Genomic DNA, 26,703 nt, shown 5'->3' on the forward strand with positions numbered 1-26,703 from the left:
ATAATAATGAAACTATTAATTACAGGTTAAAAAGAAAAACGTTATAAAAAATATAAAAAAATTATGAGGCTAAAAATTTCAAAACCTTTTTTTTATAAAAAACTTACACCAATGATTTTGTTTATTTTATTTATTTATTTTTATTTTTAAATAAAAATCGTCGGTTTAAGTTCATTCTTCGATTAAAGTAATTGTTATTGTATGAAGTAGTCAAACGTTTATAAAAATAGGTAATAATTATCTGGCTTTATCGCAAATAATATAGTTTTCTTCAATTACATTCTCAATCTAGGTATTCATCCCACAATGTTGTATATATGTAATATAAAGTATCTAAATAAGATATGCATATTTTTAGGGCAGCTAATTATTCCAGTATTTTACTATAAGTAAAATTAGGGGGACTAAATTAAATTACAATTGAGAAATGAATAATTGTTGTTGAATAATCTACTTGTTATTAACTGTGTTATTTGTGCTCACGAATATTTCGGTAAGACGAATTCAAGACAGTAGCCTACTCTTTGTCTTTTTCTACTTTAACATGCATGTACATATTTATGTGATTTATCATAATTATAACAAAAAAATATTATAAATGAAGTGGCCAGCATAAGGGTCTGTGACATCTAATAAATTCTAAAAAATAACTTATTAATGAAAATTAATGCAGTAGAATTCCTTAACTATTAATGAAGAATTAATGAAATGTTGAGTACTCGCTGATTTGTGTACCTTTTGGCGTTTAATCAACCCTTATACTTAACATTTTAAACTGTAAGTTTTTGTTAAGGAGATTTTTGTACCTTTTGGGTAGATTTTCCTTTTTGTTTATTTTACAAAGTTACATATGTTCTTTACAGATTTTTTTAAAATTTGGAATAAACAATTCTATCATTATAATCTGATAAGGTGTTAAGTCGGAACCGTAACTACCAATGGAGAGATCTTTTTAAAGAATGATTATAGTTGCGTTCCCCCAAACCATCCTCAATAACAATTTTTTTGAAAAAGCGTTTTGAATAACATAGGAAGGTATTTGTACGTAAATAGCAAAATTAAACTGCGATTTCAGTACTTCCTTTTAAGAGGAGTAAGAAAAATAAACTACGATTGCAGAACTTCTTCCTAAAAGGCAAAGAGGCAAAGATCTTTTAATCGAACGACAATTCATTGATTTAAATCGGTTCACTCATTGATAATTTAAATGATTGCAGTACTTCCTCTTAGTAGGTGCAAGAGCATCAGCAACGTAGAGGAGCTTTAACCACTTATTCGAGCTGAATTTTATCACAATCGGACTAAGCGTTATAGAAATATTGGTAATAATAGTTTTAGAAAGTTTAAAATTTGGGTGGGGCAAACTCCCCTCCTTATGAGGCACGGCGTCGAGACTTTTAAAGTGCAAATCTGTACAAAATTTCGATTCGAATGACCCTTCATTCATGCAAATCGGTTCACGTGTCGATAATTTGAAACGATTGCTATACTTCCCCTTAACAAGTGTAAGAGCAGATCGTCGCTTTATTGTTACTACGTAGGGGAGCCCTAACCCTATCATCCTACCAAATTCTATCAAAATCGGGCCAAGATTTACAGAGTTATTAGTAATAATAATTTTGGAGGGGGCCTTACATAAAGGGGGCTAACTCCTCTCCCATTCGATGTACAGCGTCGGGACCCCCAAAAGGCACATCTACATAAAATACTGAATCGAATGACACCTCATTCATGAAAATCGGTTTGCGCGTTTAGGCGCTACGTTGTTTACAAAAAAGGTAACAACAAGAACAACAAGAACAACAAGAACAACAAGAAGAAGAAGAACAAGAACAAGAACATTTTTTGAAAAAGCGGTTTTTGCTCATTTTTGGCAACTTTTTTCTCGAAACCTATTAGATCTAGGTTGTTGCAAAAAAATTACAGTCATTAAGGAGGATTTGCCCTATAATTTAAAGAAAATTTGGGAATTTTTTTTTTTATAGAAAAAGAGAAAAAAATTGTCAAAGTTGGGTGTTTTTCAACGTTACACTTTTTCGTGCAGTTTTTGATGGTCAACCCTTATACAACTGTCCTACCGGACAGTTTTAATATAATTGCAGAATGTAATTTCTCTCTTTCTTTCACTGACTCTATTTTAGATAATCCATTTTTTAGGTTATTTAATTTTTATATTTTTTGGGTGCAATTTCTTATAATTTCGTCATAAAAATGTTTTTTTTTTTGTTTTTTCCCCATAAATATATACAAAGAAGCACCCACATCTAAACTTAAGTATGGTAGATGATTAATTTTTGATATTTTATCCAGAAGCTTAAATGAGATTGGTTGTGAAATGTTTTAAGTTTCATCCGAAATCATATAGAAAATAATATTAATACAGAAATTTGCTGTTAGGGACTTGCGCTCATATAATAATCCTTCACCAGACTAATTCTTTCATTTTTATAAATATAATAATAAGAGACAGCCTTCAGCGAGTAGATAAATATCCTTTTAATCATTACTTTAATTATATCATCACTTGCTCTGACTCAAATTTTTTCTCTTTGGCGATCAGTTTAGTAAATTTGTTAAAAGTGGCCGTTATAGGAGGTCATTGTGCACATTATATAAGCGGTTCAGTACAGGCTAGAGATATTTATTCTGGATTTATTACTCTATTAACTGGACCGTCCCTCTAATGGGTCAATTAATAGCCAAACGAACCAGGGACACAAAGGCTGCCCACTTTAAACAGCGCTACTATATTTTGAAAATAGAATGTTGACGACTAGATCGATACTGTTACATTTGCCCTCTTTCTTGCTCGTCGAAATTTCAGAATAGATACTAGTAACACAATTATAGAACTATTGTTTAAATATAATACAAAAATAAAATATGTTTATTTAACATTTTACAATCCTCTTCGGTTGCTTTACAACTGTTATAATGTTACTGACATTTCTTCTTCAACTTTTTAATTAAATAGTATTATTAATTATTAAATAGTAATTATATTATTTTAAAAACAAAGTATTCATCTAGTAGTTTCTTTCTTCATACTTTTAATAAAAATAATTGCTTTATTCTGCGATTATCCCTCCCTTGTACTGATTTCAGCTTCACACCATTTTGGATGCACTGATAGTTTTTTTTTTATTGTTGGAGTTTTTTATCACCACTTTAAACAGATCCAAAGTTATTACTATCTCAGCGATTTGTCTCTAGTAAAGTCTCGCCTAATTTTTCTGGCCAGCTTTACCTTGAATTACCAAATTAGATGTGTAAGGTGAGCACACGTTTGACTTTTTAAACTATGGATTCTCCAATACTTGTTTTTCTCCGAAAAGTGATAATAATATCTTGATAGTGATCCATTAAGCCAACGTTTTCCAAACTGTAGGGCGTGCCCCTTAGGGAGGGCGTGATTGTTTTATGATCCATTAAATTAATTGTATTTCCCTAAAGGCACTGAAAGCGTTTCTGCCATTAAAACGCATTACCCCTAAAAAGGCTGTCGTCATGATAAATATATTTTATAGAAAAACATCCACAAAGATGATCATCTATACTGCAAAAAGAACTTTTGGGCAAATCAGCTATACCAATTCTTTAAAAGAGAATGCTGGTTAAATTTCTGACCAGTGATGAGCCTAAAGAATGCTACCGCTACGACTCTTGGCAGGATCAATAGGAATCGTTTCTTTGGGTCATGAAAGATAACTTTATCCGCTGATGATTCACGAAAATGATCCAGCAGAAAAGAATAATGCTACCACATTATTTCACCATCTATGCACCCCACAGGCAGAATCTTGAAATTAAATGGTCTTAATTATGCAACAATTTTTTTTTTCTTTTGAAAAATGAATATAAATAAAACATGTAAATTTCAATTATTGATACTTCTCCGAAAAACTTTATAAATTGTAAATATTTTTGGAAGAAATAAAATCGAATTGGAAATGTCAACCAAAATTATATAATTATTGATCAATAATTAGGATGTCGGCCAAACTATTGATTCAATCCATGGTACGTAATAGGAAACCCTTGTGTAAACCCCCGGAGTATTCGGTAGTCCACAATCTCTACCGAATGAAGTTATTCCAATTTGAGTCTTCAGACAGCGACTCGCGAGCTGAATCGCCATAGGTCCGCCAGAATCACCCTGTAAAAATTAACATAAACAATTAAAAATGTTTGTAATCATTAATAAATTAACAACCTGTATCGTGAACTAACAAAAATAAAAGATTCTATAACTCTTTTACCGGCGCATTACAAATGGTTTATTTAAGAATATTGAAGTTGAAGTTAACCATGCGAACAGTCCCTTATCAAGCAAATAATGTATTGTGACGCAGTATAAATTAATGTGGTCTAACAAAAAGAATCAGTTAACTAAACTATAGAGACGAATTGCAGCTTATATTTATTCTTATAACTTTACTTTTTTAAGAATGCCTTTAAAGTTTTTGTACAAATTAAGGGTCTGCTTCAGTTTAATGCAAATATAAGCCCTCGCCCTTATTTAAATGCTCCAGTTATTCCGTTCTGAAAAACAAAATTCCAAATATTAAGCTAGAAGAATGACGGTTCTTGGCGACGCACCATAATAATTCATGATATTTAAAACTAGAAAATGGAGGAAAAGGCACTACTGTTTTTCGAAATGAAAAATAAACTACTAATGAGTCATCGAATTATTTAAAATGTAACAATGGTACTAAATTTTAAATCAATAGATCGATTAAATCATTGAAGTAACGATAAAATTGTTTTTTTCAGATTTAATTTTAATTTTTGCTTTTTATCTCAATTTACACCGTCTTGACTTCATACTTTTTTCACCAATGCGTCATGTTTTTTTTTTTTTTTCTTGCGATTTTTATACCCTACATATTCAACATCTCATAGAGGAATGTTGTGCGAAATCTTCAATTAAAGAAAGTGAACTTAGTTGAGTCCTCATTTTGTTGAAACAAATATTTATCTCTGGATATGCGTCTACACTTGAATTTTTTGCGAATATCAAGTTTGTTTTAAAAAATTTATTCCTATCATTTTAGGAAACGGTTTTTATACATTTTTGTTTTTTTCTGTTTTTAAAATATAAGTTTGTAGCAATTGGCGAGCCTTAAAATGATACTTCCAGTTTGTCTTTTCGCTATCCTCTAACAAGTCAGTCTAGGCTACTCCTGTCATTCCCAACGTACTCTTAAAAGCATAAATATTAATGTAGGAGCCACGTCAGCTGTTTGTTATTTACGTATTTTTATTACCACTAACGTGAGCAGTTACTAAGATCTAGCGAAAATCCAGCTCATAATTATCATTCCAATCGCTTAGAACCGTTCAAATAATTCTTTATTTTGAAAAGGGTGGTTTTATAAAGAATAATCAAGGAAAATTCAGGTAGTTACTTACCACTGAACACTAGTCTATGTAAACTTCCTCAAGAATCGGTTCTAAATTCTTTGACAATTAGGATTTCGTAATATGAATATTATACTACATGATTATATTATATTATATGATGTATGCTACTTAAACTCGCCATGCTTATAAACACACCAATATATGTTTATTATCCTACAAACTTTATAACTAAACTTCTACCAGAACATTTACTACCATATCCGTATTGTTTTCTGTATTTCAAAGGAAAATCACAGAATATTTGTATACAAATTTCTAAACTTAACTATTTAAAAACAACAAAAGAAAAATCATAGCTCACCGAACATGCATCCTTTCCACCCTCTCTCTCGCCGGCGCAGATCATAATGTTTGGATTAATACCTTGAGGTATTTTACTATCCACATCGTTTTCATACAGTCTTCTACATTCTGTACCATTAACCAAAGTAATGTTTACTTCTTGCAGTTTTAGACTTATATCTCCGACTAAAAATTAAAATAAAAAAAACTATAATTTTTCATTTATAATGATGAATTGAGGAGATGTTGTTAACATCTTTCTATGAAATTGTGGGCGAAAGGTGGAACAGATAAAAACAAAGTTTAACGTTTTTGGGATTTTAAACCTATCAAAAAATAATAGGGAAAGTGATAAGTGTGACTCAGTTAATCATGAAATAAAATTTGGACATTTAACAGATTGAGGCGGACTAATTACTCAATAAAAGAATTTACTTTAAGCGGAAGAATTAGAAATGAGAAGCGTTATCTCCTGAGAAAAAAGAACAACAAAAGAAAGGTTGGCTATGATGTTAAAGAGTCACTCATCAAACAATTACTCAGATGAAGCACGTAAATCACATAAAAACTTATAAGTAGCGAAAAGTATGTCAGCAATAGTTGAATAGTTTATAAAACTCTGTAAGAAAGGTTGTAAAATAAATTTAGCAACTTGGCTTGAAAAGCTGAACTGTTGAAAATGTCAGGTCCGCAGTCTGGATGAAATCAGTGATAAATATTTAGTCCTACTTTTTTAAGTTGAACTGTTATGCGATTTGAATGCGATTAGTTAGAAAAAAATTAATCATCACATGCCTTATCTCACTCATAATGAATATAAATTGGTGGAAAACGCACAATAAGCCGGTAATTCTGTTTCAGTTGTAAATGAATTGTGAAGATGAGGAAGATTTATTGACCATGGATTTCTCAGTAAATATTTTGATGAGACAAAAATTTGAAATTATAAAAATGACCACTGATCTGATCAGAACTTTAAGCAAGTGATTCCCTAAAAATAAATAGATTTTCATAAATTTAAATATTACTGCCATAAATTATGAATTTTATACAAAATATTGCAAATAATTTTAAATAAAAGTTTCTCTTGCCATTTAAAAAGGCCTTGAGGAATACTAATGCTCAAACTGAGTAATATTTAAATTAATCAATTATTAAAGATATTTGATCTTCTCCCACCAGTTAGAGAAGTAAGTTTAATAGTTACTTGTTAACATATTTCTAAAATGCCTTCTCCATTAAACTGGATGACAAAATAGCAGGTATAAGTGTATCAATGCATTTAACAGTAACTGATTATTCCCATTGCACTAATGCAACATTCCTGTTATTTATTTATGAACTCTAAATGAGACTTAATTAGAATTAAAATTTCAGGTTATTTATTATGCAGCATTGCAGCAGTGTTAGGTCAAATCATTATTTATGCAGTTCAACATTTTAAACAGGGTTGCACAAAAAAAAAAAAAAAATGTTATATTTCACGCTGTTTGCTGAATAAATGTAATGTTCTATATTTATTTCAAACATTTCGCTTCTATATTCAAGCCATTATTTAGTTGTCATTATTTGGAGAAATATTTTTGAGATAAGACCTTCCATAAAAATACACTAGTCCACTTCAGCATTTAAAGCTTATTTAAAAAATATATATAATTTTATATAAATAAATAATTAAATGAGCTGCGCAGGATTTTTTTTAACCTAACAACACAAAACTGACTCCTGCAACCCTCAAATAATAACTGAGTGTCAGCAGAATTTTTTTAGCGGTCAAAAAAAAAACATTGATGAAAGTAATGCGCAGGTCTCAAACCTGTAACTATAAAATATAAATGTATATAAAAAGGGGCGAAACGCAATAATTTGTCCAGTTTTAATGAGGAAAGATTAGATTAGAATATAGGGCGGATCCTGTTCCCCAGGCATTGAAGTCAAAAGAGACTTTTTTACCCACCTTTGAAGAAGTTAAGTAAAAGTTCTTTAATTTTTTTTGCAAGGTCCAGCGTTTTTAAATCAGTCGTTTCTGCGTATTATATTTTTCTAGCAAAGTCTCAAACGGTTTGAAGCATCGACGCTGTTTCAAAATCTACCTGAGCAAGTTTTACAGGATTTGAATAAGAAGTGTGAAAGAATGGGAGTACCAATAGATGACGGATATAAAAGGGTGATTGCTCTAAATAAAGAGAACCTAGAATTAATGATTAGGAAATTAAAAGGATGAATACTAGAAATGGGGCTACACATAAATTATGATAAAACAGAATACATAAGTAGTTGGAAGGAATTTAGAGTAAGGATTAGAGACTAGAGACCAAAATGTCATATTAGACAACAAAGATTTTTTAAAAAAGGAGCAATCCTTGCTAAAAGAGACAAGGAAGAACATTGCTAAAGCTGCATTCGGTACTTTGGAACTATGCAGTATGCACTATCTCTCAGGTGCAAAAAACGAATCTTCCACACAATTAACGTGACCATACATTTTTTACGCACCTGAGGCCTGAACCGTTACAATGAAACACCAACAAGAAGTGGTAGAAATAGATTTTTGAAATATTAAAAACCGGTAAAGCCAAGTCCACTGAACAGAAAGGTATCAGTCTTTGGGCAAATTGGCTTCCCAAAGCAAAAAGACATCCTTCTCCACCATCCCCAAACCTACATCTCCCTCTAACTCGTAACCATTTTGCTCCTGAAGTAAATAAATACACAACTAAATAAAACAGATGTTTCATATTTCAGTCATGTTCATTTTTTTTTTTCAGTTTTTCTCTTTAATTTCCTAACCTTTATCATTCCCAACAAAATAGATACTTTGTCAATGTGTACTTCTACTTGGGTTTAGCGAGCACTAGAAGAATTCGTAACTTCCCCCGAAATATTCATTTCAAGCAAAGGATACTACTAACTCGTTTTACACTAAGGACTAAGTTCTAAGAACAATCACTGATATTGCTCGGTTCTTTCTTTCGGACGAAGGTAGCCTACTCTAAGTAATGAGGCACTGATATTTACTGAACTTTTTTTTTATAATTAAAAATTTAAAAAATAATTTATATTGCAAATGAAACTCAACAAAATCAACTAACCAAAATCTAATCTACCCCAGCCTGTAATAGTAGCTTTAGGAGCGTTGATCTCATTTACAGTGTGCAAACAAATTGGTGCAACCCAATCATTAAATAAAATATCTGAATCTAATTTAAATAGAGCTATATCATGATATACGGCCGGTTCTTTATAATTTGGATGTATTATTCTATCAACAATTATTTTCTCTTGTGGACGGGCATCTTCATTTGTACTGGATATATCTAAATCGCCAACTCTAGCCCATCTAGCAGGTCCTCTGGAAAAAAAAAAGAAATAAATAATTATTAAGGTTAAATGAAAGTGAAAACAAAGCTGATGAATGCAGTGGACTGATGAAATCATCCATATTATCTAGTGTTGCACTTCCAAATATCCACTCATAAAAGTTGCCAATAGTAAACTTTAATTATAAGTAGCATATCTTATATTGTTCAGACTAGTAGGGAAAAGGGAATCAGCTAGTTTGTTTAAGGGGCACTTAACTAAAAAAACAATTACACTGACCCTTCAAACACTAAGACAAAGGGCCTATAGAAATAGCTGATGTGTGCAACTGTTTTGCGGACCCAAAGTTAATCAGCTCATCACATACATATTAAACTTACATTATAAACTTTTACAGGCACCTATATTCTATTTATATAGTTTAAGGAACGAAACTGGACGAGTGGATATTGCCTTTAGCCATACATTGATAATTTATTTAAAAGTGATGGGTAAATACTTAGTATTAATGAGCAGCGGTAAGTAATTCTAATTTGGTTAAACAATAACCTGAAAAACTGAATAAATAATCAATTCAGATAATTTCATCGTAATTAGAGAGAAAAAACACAAGATATGTGTACCTATAAAGGCATAGGTGTAATTTTGACATTTATAATAACTTTTATTTATTTCCAAATGTAGGTGAAAGATTTTAACAAATACCATAATAGCTAATCATTTATGAAATACACACCTTAATAATACTAATGCGTACATTCATTTAAAACAACACTTTTAGGAAACTCCTAAATAAAAACTTGACTTTAAAAACTTAAGTATAAGGGTTGACTAAACGACAATAGGTACACAAACCCTTTACAAACCTTTAAACTTCAACTCTGTCACAGACTCTTTAAATATTATAAAACAGAAACTAAAATACGAAAACACACTACAGTACACTGACCAACTAAAAGCTCTAACCCAAACCGAAACTACCTTCAAACAAAATTACTTTAAATTTAACAATAACTTTTGCCTTGCTGATGACAAATTAGAAATGGGACAGACACTCCCTATTGGCAATATTTTCTGAAATATTTAAGCAACATGAACGTGTGTTCCACAATTGAAGGGAAAATTCGGTGTACGTTATTTAGACGACTCACTCAAACATATCTTGGCTTTATATGCTATTGTCTTACCTAAACAGCCTTAACCCCAACGTAAATTCCACTCACTAATATGAGAACGATAAAACTCTAAACTTCCTGGATATCACCCTTTCTGGAAAAGACAACAACTAAGGAATCATAATATTCAGAAAGCCCACGTCCGCTGACACTATTATAATATACATAACAGTTCCTACCATCCTATTTAACCTAAACTAGTCGCTCGCAGACACCTGACAGATTGAAAACTAAACCTCTCGTAATGACCAACTATGAGTTACAACTCAACATCATTCGCACAATAGCCACAAACTACGACTTAAAACCGCGCTTAGGACCCAACAACAAACTGGGAAACAGTGCACAAATCGAAACTAATAACCCTTATGACAACATGTTATTTGCATGCAAGAATGATTAATGAGATAATAAAGTCTTACCTTGTTTAAAGAATATCCAAGTTCATCAGCACCTCAATAGAACACCAGTCCAATTGCACTTGACACTTGACACTTTTTAAAATAATTCACAACACTACTTGCAATAAAGCTTTATAACACGCGCTAAGTATAACTTAAACAAATTTTATAAAATATAACTTCACTTTAACACTCAAGAATATTGACTTAAAAAATAATGTTAACTTAATAATGACTTAAAAATGGCCGCCCGTAACTGGCCAGGTTGATCAGCTGGTAAATTAAGGTTCTCGTGTGAACAACCACCCGACTTAAATTTTCTTTTAATTTTAAATTTTATAATAAAAAGGCACTAATTACGTTTTATTATTGTTCATTATGGTTGAAAATAAATGAAAAAAAGACTCTGCTTAGATAACCTTAATTTGCCAGCTGATCTACCTGGCCAGTTACGGGCGGCCATTTTTAAGTCATTAAGTTAACATGATTTTTTAAGTAAATATTCGTGAGTGTTAAAGTGAAGTTATACTTTATAAAATGTGTTTAAGTTATACTTAGTGCGTGATATAAAGTTTTATTGCAAATAGTGTTGTGAATTATTTTAAAAAGTGTCAAGTGTCAAGTGCTATTGGACTAGTGTTCTATTGATATGCTGATGAACTTGGATATTCTTTAAACAAGGTAAGACTTTATTATCTCATAATAATCATTCTTGCATGCACATAACATTTAATCAATTAATTATTGCTTAACCAATCTTATATATTAATATAAAGTGATAGTTTGGGAGTTTTGCATTTCCCTCATATTTTGAATTGATGTAGCACTTGTTCTATTGGTGTTATCTTTGCGAAAATATGTACTATTATAGTACTCGTTTAAGCTTAATTGTTGATGTATTTTTTGATTTTTACGCTTTAATTGATTATAAGTTCAAAACTAGCGTTGTAGGTTTCCTTAAGTTGATTTTGGTATTGATTTTTTACTTTTTTTAATGTGTTCTTTTCTCTTTTTTTGTTGACTAAAAGTTCCAAATTAGCATTCTTTGGTTCCTCATATTGTTTACTAAACATTTTTAATGTTTTTGTTCATTATTATTTTTTTTTTTTTTAATCGATCATTAGTTCAAATTAGCATTTATTATTCCCGAATTTGTTTTTTGGAATGAATTTCTAATCTTCTCTTTTTAATCTACTTTAAGAACAAAACTAGCATTCATTGTTTTCATGAATTAGTGTATAAACCTTTTTTAAGTTGTCTTTAATCTTTTTTTTTAATCAATTACAAGTTGAATTTTCGGCATCTTTTTACTTGAAATCTATTAGATTTGGGTTGTTGCAAAAAATTACGGGTTATAAAGGAGTATTTGCCCTATATTATAAGGAAAATTTGCGAGTTTTATTTTTTATTGAAAAAGAGAAATAACCTATCATTGTTTTCCAACGATACGTTTTTCTCATATAGTTTTAGACGATCAAGCCTTATACAACTGTCCTTCCGAACAGTTTGTAATTATTAATAAAAAATCAAATCATGTAAATTATAATGTTAGATGAACAAACTTAAAAACAACGATGGTAAATAAATGAAGCAACTATAGTGCTCACAAAAAAGAAAAAACAAAACAGAAATATATATAGATTCCTGATGGATAAGATAAGAAAATGAGAGAAAGGAGTAAATATTTACATACATAATTAAATTGGCAAAATCCCTAGGGGGCCAAAGAACCATTTATCCTTTACCCTTCTCAGTAGAAGGAAAACAAGAAAATTTCTATACACTCGTTAATTTTATTAAACTTTAATTTTTTGTTTAATAATATTTTTGTGTTGTTTAGGATATCTCGGAGACCTAATGGGTAATTTTTAATAACGTAATATGAATATGTCTTTTATATTAACTAATATAATAAAAAGGCACTAATTACGTTTTATTATTGTTCATTATGGTTGAAAATAAATGAAAAAAAGACTCTCTGCTTAGATAACCTTAATTTGCCAGCTGATCTACCTTGGATTTGCTTGGATATAATTCCATAGTGGTTTAAATGAAATGGTTTCAACAAATTTTTCTAATAATGCTTTTTTTTATTTTTTTGAACTTGAATGAAATGCTTTGCAATAAAGTAAAAATCCATCCTACTTCTTATTCAAGTACACTCAGAAGTCGAAAAGTTTACTTCTTTCAATTTAACTCAAAAATAGAAAAGATAAAATGTGGAATCGCATTATTACTCCAAACACTTCCTCCATCAGCAATAATTATATAGTCGATTGTCACTGCATGACATACATTGGTACTGACAGGAATTGCAATATAATCTGGGGTATACTGAACAATGTTTAACACAAATCTCGACTTAATTTGCCTGATAGGAAAAAAGCAGTTCGTTATAAAATATTCACTCAATAAAATTACTACTGAAATTGGTGAGCAGTCAATGGGTGAAAGGAGGAAGTTAGACGTGGCCAGCTTGTTTATTTCCTGTTTTTGTCTTCAATCTGAGGAAGTGGGAAACGCGGTTCTTTCTGTTCCATTACCCATTTCTTAGCAGATATCCAGTATATCTAGCAGATACTTCTGTAAAGCCTTTTTTGAAATAGCGCTTCACAATCAGTTAAGATAATTGAATTCAGTACTAAGCAACCAACGTAGAATATAAATACTTTGTTGATATAATGAATCAAATTAATGAAATAATAAGCTTCAAACTTTTTTTGTTTCATTTCTATATAGTTCATTCACTATGTATCTAATTTACACTTACATATCTAGGAATTTAGCAATATTTACTTGGATAGAATCAGAATTTTAATCGCGAACAGTGCTTCATCGCAAATGGCAATTGTACTCGTATACAGCATTTCTTTATTATTATTATTACAGTTGCCCTTGTTCTCCCAAGGGATCTATTTAAATTGCAGTTTAGGTTTTACTAATTCATCAAAATATATTTCTTGATTTACCCCATTAAAATATATTATCACCTTCTTCTTTAGTTGCAACCATTTAAAGGTGATTATCCCCCAAATAAAAGCAAATAAAGTTGCTAATGAATATTGTCAAACCTTAAAACTAAACTAGTTAAAAAACTATAATGTGAAGTTATTTAAGGCTTCATAGATAGCTAAAAGAAAATGACAACTTACTGTCCCGTCGGAGATGCACAATGTGCAGCGCTGAGAACCCATTTTTCAGATATCAAACTCCCTCCGCATTGCCAACTTTTAGCTCCCGCACTTCCATATCCAATTAAAACCTACAGAAACAGACAATTTTCTTATTAAAGAAGAAAATTTTTGTGTGTTACATCAAATTAATTAAATTGAAAATAAAAATAGAAAATTATAAATAAAATATAAAATTATAAAATATAAAATTAAAATATAAAACATTCCCCCCCAAACAGAATCAATTTGTGGTTTCCGCTACATTCATTTTTATTAAAATAATTCAATGAAAAATGGGAAAATTAACTTGCATTTCCAAAATTAATTAAAATGATATTTTTACAATGAAATTTATATTATACAAAAAAATTAAAGGCAAAATCAGAAATATGTTTAGAATAAAAACAAAGTAAATGTAGCGTTTCAAAATTAATAAATAATTAACATGGTTAATTTAATGCTAAAAAGTCATACCCTAAGATTAAAGTGCTTTTTAAATAATTTCATACTACATAGATGTATTCCATGCTGGTTATTATTAAAACACAAACTTTTCTGGAATTTCATCAAGGAAAATATTCATTTTACATTTAATGGACTGATTATGCTAATTTCCCGGACAGCTTATTAATTGTGTTTCTTCCCGCAAGAATGTTAATTAGTTTAAATGAAATCTGCAATTGTAATATTTAGCTATAATTAGTAATAACACGCTTCTATTAGAACTCATTCCATACAAAAGACTCGCTGGAAATTAATTAAAGATACATTATATTTTTAAAGTGTTAAATCAAATGATTTGTTAGTTTTCTCATGCAAGATCCGTTGTTAGTGCTTCTCATTTCCATTTTGGATAGCGATTAATAGATACGTTTCTTTGTTTCCGATTTGGGTGAGCAAGAGAATGCGAGCAAACTGGTCCAGGAAGGTTTACACAATCCTTTCATTGGCCAAGATCTTTGAGGCTTCCAAGGGCAGTGTAACTTAACCAATACTCTAGTGCATGTGGTTCAAACCAATTTTTTAAGCCTAGTGCTTTTAATAAATACCACCCAGTAAAGGTTTTAGACTCTGCTCTTGAACATAGGTATGCTAGAGTATGCGCTTAAATAGTTAACCACTTAAATACTTAACCAGAGGTTACAACAGTTCCGTATGGATCCCTCTTTTATGTGATAAAAATTACAATCTAATACACATATACATATATTTCAGAATAAATTATATATAATTTTTCCGTATGAAGGTTTCACTGTTCTAAATTGTAAAGGGCGCTGAAGAAAGGTACTTTTACTGATAATTAGGTTTTATTAAAATAATGCTATGGCTGCCAATGTTGAGTCAAATTGATAATAGAATACCACAAAAAATTGGTCTTACAATCTATGACATAATGGCTATAAGTTGAACATAAGGGCAATGAAGAGGGCTGAAAAAGTAGTGAAGGAAGAGGTTGATGCTCTTTTTAGGTATCTCTTATTCAACTGCAAGTTATATTATACAGAGGCATTTGTAAATCGTTTCTGACGTAACATACCCTACACTATGGAAGGAAGCATTGCGAGGCTAGCGCAATTCTTTCTGGAGAAAACAGAATATTGTATTAGAGAGGAAATTAGAACTAATGCATAACCGCAGTCAGCGTACCGCCATCTTAGGAAATACTATCGCAATGTAGATCTAAAATGAGGATTCACTTAGCAGAATTACAGCAACAAGGATATAAACCCGTTTTTATCTTCTTAGTGAATTTCTCTCATAGTAAGTTCTTGAAATTTGGAACATTAAAAGATTGAATTCACCGACCAAAATTATAGATCAACCCAAAGGTTGTGAAGAATACAAACCTCTTTAGATCGAAAGAGAATATATTCAAAATGAACAGAATAAGAAGAAAATCAAACACCTAAACATATTCTTAGCCATCTCCGTAAAATCGCCATTAAAAACCAAAAAAGGTAAAAAATTAACAAATTCGTTTTATCTAGTCTGGTTCTAGTATTTATTCGAGGACTTTCGCCAAAGCTAATAGCACATCCTTAACTGGAGTCTAAGGCTCTAAAATTTGATGAACAGTTTGCTTCCGGACATGTAGGCTTTAATCGTGAGCCTGTTTGACCTGGTATTTTTATTATTTGTTTTTTAATGAAGCCTTTTGAATAATAATAAATTAATAATAACAATTAAACTAACAATATATTAGATAACACAATAACTTAGCAAACCCGAATATTAAAATAACAAAAATAACATTATGAAGTTAAAGATCAAGAAAAAGAAACATGGTAAACACTTGTTTTTGTTCCTTCGTTTTTTTTTAGAAACTTTATTTAAAAACAGAATTAAATTATTTAGGTAATTGATTTGCCTCAAACTCTTTTACCGATGACCTAAAATACTTACCATTGCTCTGTGCGTTTTAGGTTTAGCAGCCGTACCTCCAACTACAAGTGGAGCCATATTAAAACGCCGTTTCACTCGTACTGATGACAAGCAATTTGTGAACAGGTAGTTCATGCATTCTGAACAAATAAACAAACATGTTTTTGTTTATACTAGATCTTTAGAGAAAGAATATATGGGAAGTGGAAGTCCATTATTGGAGACACAGTGAATTATTAGCGGATATTTCACTTGCTGATGAGCCAATGGTAAACAGTGCTGAAACAATTCTCCAACAGAAAATTACAAATTGGAATGGAAGGGAATTTATTGCAGGTATCACTGGAAGGGTACTGTAGAAATCCCAGATTAAGAGGTACAGAATTCTTCTATTCGTGAGTCGGATGCAATTAAAAGTATTGATATTTCTGGACACTGATGTATGGCCAACCCATAAATGTTGAAGTAGTATGAAGTTCAACAATTTGGGTAGGGGTACACCTATAAGAATTGGAGTCGAAGAAAACTTTACTATTTTTGTAAAAGAAAATATAGGATACTCTGTGGCTTCTTCGCTCATTGGACAACATTGTGATGATAGTAATTATTATACCCTCTATCTAGTGATGTATAAGTTACCACTTTTCGTTTGTTGTATTCTTACTTTTATTATTATCATTAGTAGATCGATCAATTTTCTTCCTTGAAGGAAGATTATTTGGCTAAGGTTGATCGATATATTGCAAGGATCTTCCTTTAGTTGACTATGCATTTTTGTTTGTAATGATTCAATATCAAAATATCAGAGATTGGAGAAAAACAAGCTGATATATGGTGCCAAAATCCTGAATATCTGAACCAGAAGCCTCTATAGCTGACCAGTGGGCTTCTTCATTTGGCACTCTGGTCACCATTTCTTCCAATCCAAGGCCTAACTTTTCTACTAGCCAAAAATTAATAAATTAGGAGTTAAAAATAGGGAGATTTGGCAATTTCCATGCTCCTGATACTGAAAAGGATGGAAGATATCTTCTTCTTCCTATTTTTTGTGTTCACCTTCCTTCTGAATCCTTAAAACATTTATAGCAACTTTGTGATGATGCTTGCATTCACGAAAAACATTTCTAATTTTTCCAATACGAATAGTTGCGCCAAAAACAGAATTTTGGAGTTATGACCCTACAGATTTCTGTATTCTCTTTCTACTGATTGGTACGAGTGCTTATTGTCATCGTATAGATTTTCAATTTGGAAATTTCCTTTCCGAGGTCTCCTGAGTCAGCAAGAATGGTTTTTATAAAATCGTATGGCTGTGTTCAAGCATTACTCAGATCGGAAAAATCACAGTTATTCAATTTTTTCATTTCGAATCAATGCCATCTTAGGATCTGGATTTTTGGAGAAAATCAGCTAAAGGAAGTGTTAATTTTTCTGAACCGATTTTGAGTTTTTTTTTGTTTTTTTTAATTTTCTCGAAAACGGTTCAAACCGGATTTTTTTATAAAACTTGATTTGCTCATTGCATATATGAAAATCTATAAAGGCTATTTTAAAATATTTCTCATAAAAACGCTTCCTAATACTCTTCAGGGTTAGACCTACATTCTAGTGCAATTAAAGTACTCATACTTAATGTCGCTATTTTAAAAAAAATTCTTCGCATAAACTGTGAGAAAGATGTTGTAAGTGATAATACTACATTCTTTTTTGAATAGAAGTTAGCTTGTGGAAATAAATTACAAAATAATTGCTAGAGGACAAGAAATGTGCAAATTAAATGCTTCACTTAATTTATTTAACTTCTTTGTAGCATTTGCTGAAAAAATCATAATTTTTATAGAAGAAAAGCTAAGCAGTGAACAAACTTCATGCAAACGCTTACTTTCGCAAAGTTTGGTTGTTGGTTAATAGTTGTGGAAGATGGCATTAAGAGATATCCTCACCATATAAGTAAAAATTCTTGGAGGTGCATCTTCTCCGCCTAGTACAAGGCTAGGAGGTCTGATTTGCCTTCTTCCTGGCCCACATTGAACGTCTAATAAACTCTTGCACCCTGATAAATATTAGTAGTTATTCCAAAATACACCAAGTTTGCAAATAATAGTAAATAAATAAATAAATTCTGGTTTGGTCTGCCCAAAAAAAATTTAGGATGCATAAACAATTTTTAAAGCAATTTTGTAAAATAATTCTTCAAAGTCAAGTGATTTTGAATTGTTACAATGAAAAAAAGATTTATTTCGTCAGTTTAGAACAAATGATCCTTGTACTGGGCTTCGAAATCTTCGAAGAGAAACAAATATCCCTCTTTCGAAAACCGAGAGAAAAAAAAAAGAAGCCTTCTCACATGTTCAGGCTGCAAATAAAACTTAACCTACTTCTAGGTTTAAATTTTGAGTTTTGCTCTTACCGCAGCTTTCAGCCCTCCAAATACCAACAGTTCTATTCCATAGCCAAGTTTTTACGTAGTAAAATAAAGTAAAGCAATGACACCAAACTGTGAGTTTTGAAGTGGTTTAAGATACAGAAGATAGTTTAAGATATAGATATGGTTAGTATTTCTGGTTAGCAGTGCAAACCTTATTTTATTTGTAAAGGGAAAAACGCACAGAATGTTGTAATAAAACTTTCAAGATACCATTCTATTTTGTTGTTTTCGTAACGTGAAACCAAAAAAACCATTAATTTCTTCTTTTTTTTCCTATACTAAGCGGTCTAGTATTAATGTGATGAGTATATCTAACTTCAATCATGTTTGCATTGCCTTGAAATTTTTTTTTGTGAAAATGCTCTCTTTGTCATGAAGGCTGAAAGATACTTGCTACAATCGTTCAAATATACGCCTTTATAAAATAGTTACAATTTCGCCCTCTCTCTCTCAAAAAAAAGTTCTATTTTTTGTGGAAGAGCCGCTTTTTTTAACGTTCTGAAGAAATTTTTTAATAGACAAACGTTTAAACTTTGACAGTGCTTAAAAATTATATTCTGTACAATGTTACTAGCACTAAGCGTTATAAATAGATGATAGAGTAAGTGTTTTGGAAAAAAAAGTAGTCTACAAACTGAACGATGGATTTAGTTTCTTTAATACAGTCTTAGAAGACACCCGATTGGCGATTGGGGCTTCTCAAAGTACAGTTTTCCTTTTTTAACAGATGATAGGCTAAATGGAAAAATAAAATTTCATGCAAAGGAGAAACTTACATCCCTGGGTTATTTATGGCAAAATAGTTATTGAAGAGGTTGGCTTGCAGGGGAATGTCTCACCATGTAAGTAAAAATTCTTGAAGGTGCATCTTCTCCGCCTACAACAATAATAGTTCTTCTCAGCCTTTGCATAATTCTTCTTGGTTTACATCGCACTGCCACCCACCTCTTGCATCCTGATAAATGTTAGTAGTTATCCCAAAATATAACTAATTAATTCATAATAAATAAGAAAAGAACAAGACTTTAGTTTTGTCCGCTTATAAATTGGATAAAATGGCATGCAAGAATATCAGTAATTTTGAAGGAGTAAGTTTTTAATTTTCAGTAATGAGAAATAATCTTCTTTTTTTTTTTAATCAAAAACGTTGCATGAGTTTTTGGGTAAAACAAGTACCCTTCTCGGTTCTGAAACTAGTTCACCCACAAATTTGTTTTAGAGGATTCTGCTGTCAAAACTTAGGAGCATCAAATTTCGCTTTGCAGGCACAAAGATTGTTTGTGCAGAAGATGTAATTTATTTATATGTATATTAATTATATAAGATATATTACAAGAAACTGTAATAGTGCCTGCCGAGGTAGATGATGTGTTTAACTCTTAGAGTTAGCCAACTCACGGGCATGCTCTAGCTGAGGCATCAAATTAAAGACATACTGTACAATAAGTTTCATGTAATTTTCTGAAAGATGCTAAATTTAATTAGGACAAGTTCAAAAAATGGTCGTTAGTTATAATAGAAGCAATTCTTATTTAACAACAAACAAAATAGCATTTAGTGATCGAGGAAAATATTAAAGATAAGAATGCTTTGCTGCGCTGATTGAGCCTTATTTTAGTAAAGAAATTTAAATGATTAATAATCCGTCAACGAGATATCACGCACTCATTCCTATTTACAAAGCACCCATGATAGATTTAAGATTAGAGACGCGGCTCACAAGATATGTATTGTGGCACTGGGTTCGCTTTCCGATCTAAGCCTTGAATTTTATTTAATGGTTAATATAAATAAATTAATTAGTTCTCCTGAAAAAATAGGCATTACTACTTGTTTTTTTACTTTACTTTACTTTTCATTCCTATTTACATGTTGTAATTTTGACAGAATAAGCAAACGGTCACTCTTTAAGGAGCCTAAATAAATCTTTTAGATAGCATCATTTTCGTTTTTACGATCCCTTTTCAACGATCTTCACAACAATTCTTCACAGTACTTTTTAAAATGTATAACCTGGACAACCTAGTAGACATGTGTGATAAAGTTGAGTTATTAAACGTTTTCCAAATAGTACTGATTTGTATAAACATACGAAAAAATATAAATAAAAATAGCCTTTTTCCGTAAGTAGCGAAAAATAAAGTAAAATTGTTGAACACGCACTTTTTATTACAGAAGTTTAAGTTCAATACTGTACAAGTTTATTGTAATAAAATCATTATCAATTTATTGAAAGAATACTGACGACACAGCTGTACCAGAACGTCATTAAAATCAATTTGTGCTGAAATGAAAATAAGTTGTAACCACTGTTTTGCTTAACTTGTGTAACGGGATAAAACACATCTTAACACTCTATCCTCGAATGAAGGGGATGCAACAGTAGGTTAATAAGAATTAAGGATTAGTATACAAAGTGTATCAGGGCTTAACATCGAGGATACCATTTTAAGCTGAACCAATATGAATAAACCCAAATTAGTAACTTATTTTACAACAGCCGAATTCATTTTAAATTCCCTGCATTTCCAAACAATGTTACAAATAATTGAATCTTTTTTTTCTCATAAAACGCCCTTGAGAAACCCAAAATTTATATTTCTTTGTGTTATACTTGTATTCATATAAAGTATAAATTTACAAGATACAAAAAAAAAAATCAAATTATTGAATGAATTAATTAAACGGAAATATATTTAAAAACTAGAACCATGCCAGAGATCTCTCACCATATGTCTATGTACTTGTGGCAATGCGTCATTTCCACCCATTACGTATTTAATTTCTGGAGTAACTTTTTTCTGCGTGCTAACATCCCGTGCCTCACGAACGGCCAGCCAGCAGATTACGCCCAAATACTCTTCGCAATCTGTGTACAGGGTTTAGTTGCATATTGAAATATTAAAATATACATGACACCATAGAGCATTCGATAATGTATGGCCAAAAAAAATCAAACAACGGTAACTGTACACATTTGATTTCACAGGTAAAAAACGAAAACTATAACAGAAGTATGTATATAATTAACTATAACAAATGGTTACCATGTTTTCTTATGTTTTTTTAATTGTGTTATATTTTATTATTAACCAGATTTAGAATCGAGTAATAAACAAACAAAAGGAACCTTCACTAATCCAACTGAACTAAGAACATGCCTGCAATGTTTTTATGCTCAACTATTTCTTACCATGTGTTTATGCTCTTTGGCCTTAGCATTTCGTCCGCCGAAGACTTTTGATTCACCAATGTCATTATTTATGGTGTCTGGTGATCTTTTTTTTAATAATGATAAACAGTTAGAGGCGTCAAAGTAAAGACATTCTGTACAATAAGTTTTATGAAATTTAATGAAAGATGATAAATTTAATTAGAACAAGTATAAAAAAATAAGTGTTGGTTATGTTAACAGAAAAATATAGACACTCTTATCTAACAACAAACAAAATATCATTTAGTGAGAGAGGAAAGTCTTAAAAATAAGAATGCTTTAATCCGCTGGCCGAGTCTTATTTTGGTAAAGAAATTTAAATGATTAATTAATCCGTCATCGAGTCTCATATTATTACTATTTGTCACTTGGGAAGGAAATCCTACGCTATTTAAAAGCACTCCAAGCCCATAAGAAAACTACCTCAAAAAACAAACAACAGAAACTAACCGAATCTAGAGTGGAACTCTAGTCCCGGGCCTGCGAGTCTAACCTCAGGATGTCGCCTGTCAAGTAACTAAACAAGATTTGGATTTGGGGAAATTCAGAGGTCCCCTTTCGATTTCACTCGATTTTCTCTTCAAGTGAATAATCACATTTAACAATCTCTAGATTTACGATTCCTTTGACCGAACAAGAAAGCTATTTTTCCAAAATATTTAAACTACCCATATAATTATACAATTTTACTGATCGTCCGTGAGAAGGCTCACTTTAAAAGATACCAAGCCACTTTGGGCCCATAAAATGATCCAAATGGAAAACAGAAATCTAAAAACTTGACTAACACAATTATAAAAATTCAATAACAAACTGGAGCCAATAATCTATCATCAATCAACGCAACCACTTCATCCGAGCAGTTCAAATAAAAGTTTACGGTCACCTATTGTGATTAAAATGTTAGATAAAGAATAATGAATTGTTTATAAAATTTAGGTGCATTGAAAGAAAGTTACACTGAAGAAATTTTCCAGCTATTTATCCTTACATGCAATTAACTAAGCAAAAACAAAAACCCCATTGTTCCCCTTAAAAGAATTACCATAAACTTATGTTTTCTTGCAGAAGCTGGCCTTCCACCGACCACCGGAGGAGGCGGTATATCCAAGGAATACCAAGGACACAAGTTAACCGACTGCTTGCTGCAAACTATTCAATACAAGTAATCAAATTTCATATTTTATATTAAATTTTTAATAAAAAGAAGATATAATTGTAAAAGAATTGCAGTGTGACTGATAATTAATCTCACGTTGAAAATTATTATTGAGGGCACTAAATTCATAATCAATTTATTTAAATGGCAATATTTTATATTTTATTTACACTCAGATTAAAAACAATAATATTAAAACTGAAACAGGTCGTTCGGTCACTAGATTAATTGGCCTCAAGATAACCCAAAAGATAGAAAAGAATTATGTAATCATTTTGTGAAGTACCGAAATTTGATCACTCTATAAAAACAAAAATTTTAATTGCTTCAAATAGTGAAAATATTAAAAAATGAATTTATATTTTAAAAAAAACAAAGATTGAAACCTCCAGAGCTTGGTTCTTGTGAATACCAGGCTGATCAGTGCTTGTATTTAAACTTAGATTGTAATCCAAAAATAAAAAGCTTTAATGAGTACAAATTTCTAAAGTACTGTTTCTGAACTCACTGCACAAAATTAACATTAAATTAACGTTAATCAATTATCGACAGGATTGATTTATGAATATTTAACCGAATTTTATACATTGTAAAAATATCTGTAAATGGGTGAATCATGGAACTAGTAGTTGCCCATAAAAAAAAAAAACCTTTTTTGAGAAAATCTCAAAATTCTTGTAAGAATTAGAACCTAAAGGGTTTAATGTATTCCAGGGTTTAATCACGAAACTTTTCAAAAACATTTCGAAATCAACTTTCGATTGGTCAAGCATTTTAAAACAATAACCAACAAGAAAAGGCTCTCTCTTTAATTTTCTGTGAAACAAATTTCCAAATTTAGCAGGAAAGCAAACCTTCCTTCTTTTAAAGCAGTACATAATCATGAAAAGTTACAGGTACAACTTCTACCTATCTTAGAAAGGGCACCAATTCGCGCACTCTAAAACGTATAGCACGCGAAGCTCTCTGGAGATGTACGGTTCGTAAACATTTCCAAAGATCTTCAGCCAGAAAATTGTTTGTCTTCAAAAACAAAATTATGTGAAGACATCATGGGAATTTCTAGGAAATATTTGAGAGAATAAGTGAACACCGTTTAGAAATGGCAAACGCTTATTTTCATTAACTAAATAAATATATGTAAACTAACTTTCATTAGAACATTAACATCAAATTCTTCGAGTTTATAAACTCAAAGGTAGAACTCTCACTTAGATGCATCAATATAAAAGCTGTAGTAAATGCCTAGTGGACGAAATTTCGCAGTTCGAATTGCTATTTACAGTAAAGTTATAGACAAAATCTGTAATAAGTAGGGCACCAACTCGACTTCAATGCAGCGCATGCATTATTATGAACTATAAATGCTAATTACCTACATTTCTTGTTACTTTGAACTTCAGTATTTTACAATCTGTTCTTAAAATATTGAAACACATAAAAATTATTGAAGCAAATTTAGTCCAAGCCAATGAAACTACTCCAACACCAAAGTGTACGATCGTAAACCATTACCATGTAGACGTGTACACGTGGTTTTGAAACCTTTCCACCTCTCACTAAATATGTAATACGTGGTCTACCAAACGAACTTCGGATAGTATTACATTTCCACGAAATCATAATCGCACACTCTGAAAGAATGTCATATAATTCATTTTCGATTCTTTTACCTTTTGAATTTAATTATTAATCAATACTTATATAATTTTGCAATAATAAAATAATTTGTTTTCTATTCATTATTAAAATTATTCAAGCATCTCTTTCTCTTGCTATAAAGAAATTTTGATGGACGCCAACCCTTAAGATATCTTGATTTTATAGACAGACAACACATTTGATGAGAAACGTGTTTTTCTTCTTTGTTTGAACTGAAGTCTGAACTTTAGAAACTGTTAAGAAATGTTTAGATCTCGAAAAGCATTCTAATCTCCTAGCTCCAACTTGGCTTTCATCTTAGACTTTTCTAAGTTTTTTGCTCCTTTACAATGTTGATCCTAATATTTTATGTTTATGTAACTTATTTTAATTAGTGAACAACATTAATAACGAATTAAACGATATTCTATAGAAACCTTCGGTTGATAAATAAGATTAAAAAACGAATCATCTTCTTAGCCGAGAGGTGCTGTTGTTTATATTTTAGTACCCAAATTACGGCAAGCAAGTAAAGAGGGCTAGAAACTATTCATTTCAAAACCAGTAACTCGAATCAACTTTCAAAGGATACTCTTAGTTCTTTATAAATATTGCTATTCTAATTTTGTATTCAATATGTTGTCAGTATTTATCTAACCTAGATTCGCTTATCTACTGCCTATAATTTGCTATTATTGAATTACCCATCACTATGTTATCAAAAGTTTGCTGCATATACTCGCGGTTATCCCTTTTTATTTTTAATATTTACGATTTTCTTTTTGTTAGTCTTTCCTTCATGTCTCAATAGGTGAAATCTTCTTTCGTTTTTTTGTTGATAAAAGTTTGAACAAGAAAATGAATTAACGATGACAATACTTACAATTAAGAAATAAACTCTACTAATACTTACTCTTGGCAGCGTTCCCATTAGTGACAAGAAGAGCACGATCATCATTGCGCCGGATTGGTGCTGGTGGACAACAGATGATTGGGTCAATACCTTGGAAAGTGCAAATTGATGGACGATTGCTCCTAAAATCTCCAATTTGTGGACAATCCTTTAAATGTTGACATTTCCATGCTGTGGCACCCGTACTGTTGCAATTATCACCTATTCATAAATATCTTATTTTAAAATATTGAATTCAAAAATGAGTTTTTTTTTAACTTTATTTATTTTCTCCACAAATACCTTAAACATTTCCTACATAATGGCTGTGTAAAACATCGAATACAAGTACTTAATCGATTTAACTTAATTCTAATCGACTTAATTCTAACGCGGCAGAGGATGATTGCCGAGGAAGAGAGCACAGGAGAGTATATTCGTAATTAAAGAAAATATTGAAAATAACTAATCTTTTAAAGAGTCTATGCACCACCACATATCCAACAATTGAATATCTATAGCAAAAAAAAGGGAGTCAGGGAGTAGGTTTTGAACTGAGAGAGTTAAGGGAGCCAACGATTTAAGATATGTCGCGCCCTGAATTTTGAAAAGAAAATATCCAGTACGTTTTCAAGCAGACGTACAAATGCAACCTCTTGATCGTTCAAAATTGATATAAAAATAAATATATGGGGAGAGAGAAAGAAAGATAATAAAATGTACCAACCAAGTACTAGATTGAGCATTCTTTGTCCTTGTACATTAATAAATATGGAAATTAAATATACTATACACTGAATGGCAAACATGGCTGTGGAAACGTCTGATCACTACTGATTTCCTGAAGAGTCACGACTGTTTGTATTAATGTGTCTGCAAACACCAAGGTCCTTGAAGTCAAGAGTCGCCTTCTATTCACCTACGTCATCCAATAGGAGGTCACAATGTTTTATACTCATGTTTATTTGCTAAATTTACTTTATATTTTATGTATTATTATTCTTTTACTTAGTATACATTTTACAAATCTTTTGAGTGAGTCACCGATTGATGAGAAATCTTGATTCGATTCAATAAATTTACACAGTTGGGAAGTGTTTGGATATGTAATTTTACTAATGTTTAGATTATATTAATACATATTAATTTCAATAATATGTACTGAGGCAGAAGAAAAATTCCAATATTTCCTCTTGAGTATGTTCACT

General features: G+C 31.0%; 1 protein-coding gene across 8 annotated transcripts; it reads right to left on the minus strand.

The window, feature by feature from the left end:
- Positions 1 to 2,864: 2,864 nt before the first annotated feature.
- Positions 2,865 to 26,360, minus strand: LOC141451346 (serine protease snk-like). 8 transcript variants are annotated; one of them, XM_074122648.1, is made up of 7 exons: positions 26,223 to 26,360; positions 25,517 to 25,717; positions 16,183 to 16,301; positions 13,759 to 13,868; positions 8,802 to 9,061; positions 5,729 to 5,895; positions 2,865 to 4,156 (listed from the first exon to the last, which is right to left on the minus strand). In XM_074122648.1, exons 1-7 carry the CDS (start codon positions 26,302 to 26,304, stop codon positions 3,986 to 3,988), a joined length of 1,110 nt encoding a protein of 369 aa, XP_073978749.1. In that variant the 5' UTR covers positions 26,305 to 26,360; the 3' UTR covers positions 2,865 to 3,985. The 8 variants fall into 8 exon arrangements, with proteins under 8 accessions (XP_073978749.1, XP_073978752.1, XP_073978751.1 ...); XM_074122651.1 differs by lacking the exon at positions 16,183 to 16,301 and adding an exon at positions 18,105 to 18,214; XM_074122650.1 differs by lacking the exon at positions 16,183 to 16,301 and adding an exon at positions 19,429 to 19,544.
- Between the last annotated feature and the right edge of the window lie 343 nt (positions 26,361 to 26,703).

Source organism: Rhodnius prolixus, unplaced genomic scaffold (genome assembly GCF_049639745.1).
Source record: "Rhodnius prolixus isolate KJV_2025 unplaced genomic scaffold, Rpr scaffold_8, whole genome shotgun sequence".
NCBI classification, from domain to species: Eukaryota; Metazoa; Arthropoda; class Insecta; order Hemiptera; family Reduviidae; genus Rhodnius; species Rhodnius prolixus.

Excerpts from the sequence above, each read along its gene's own strand:
- LOC141451346 (XM_074122646.1), bottom strand. The coding sequence starts at position 26,304 with ATGTTTGCCATTCAGTGTATAGTATATTTAATTTCCATATTTATTAAT. Across the intron at positions 5,896-8,801 it reads CTGGGGTAGATTAGATTTTG|TCGGAGATATAAGTCTAAAA; the intron begins GTTAGTTGATTT and ends TTTAATTTTTAG. Across the intron at positions 4,157-5,728 it reads GTGGAAAGGATGCATGTTCG|GGTGATTCTGGCGGACCTAT; the intron begins GTGAGCTATGAT and ends TAATTTTTACAG.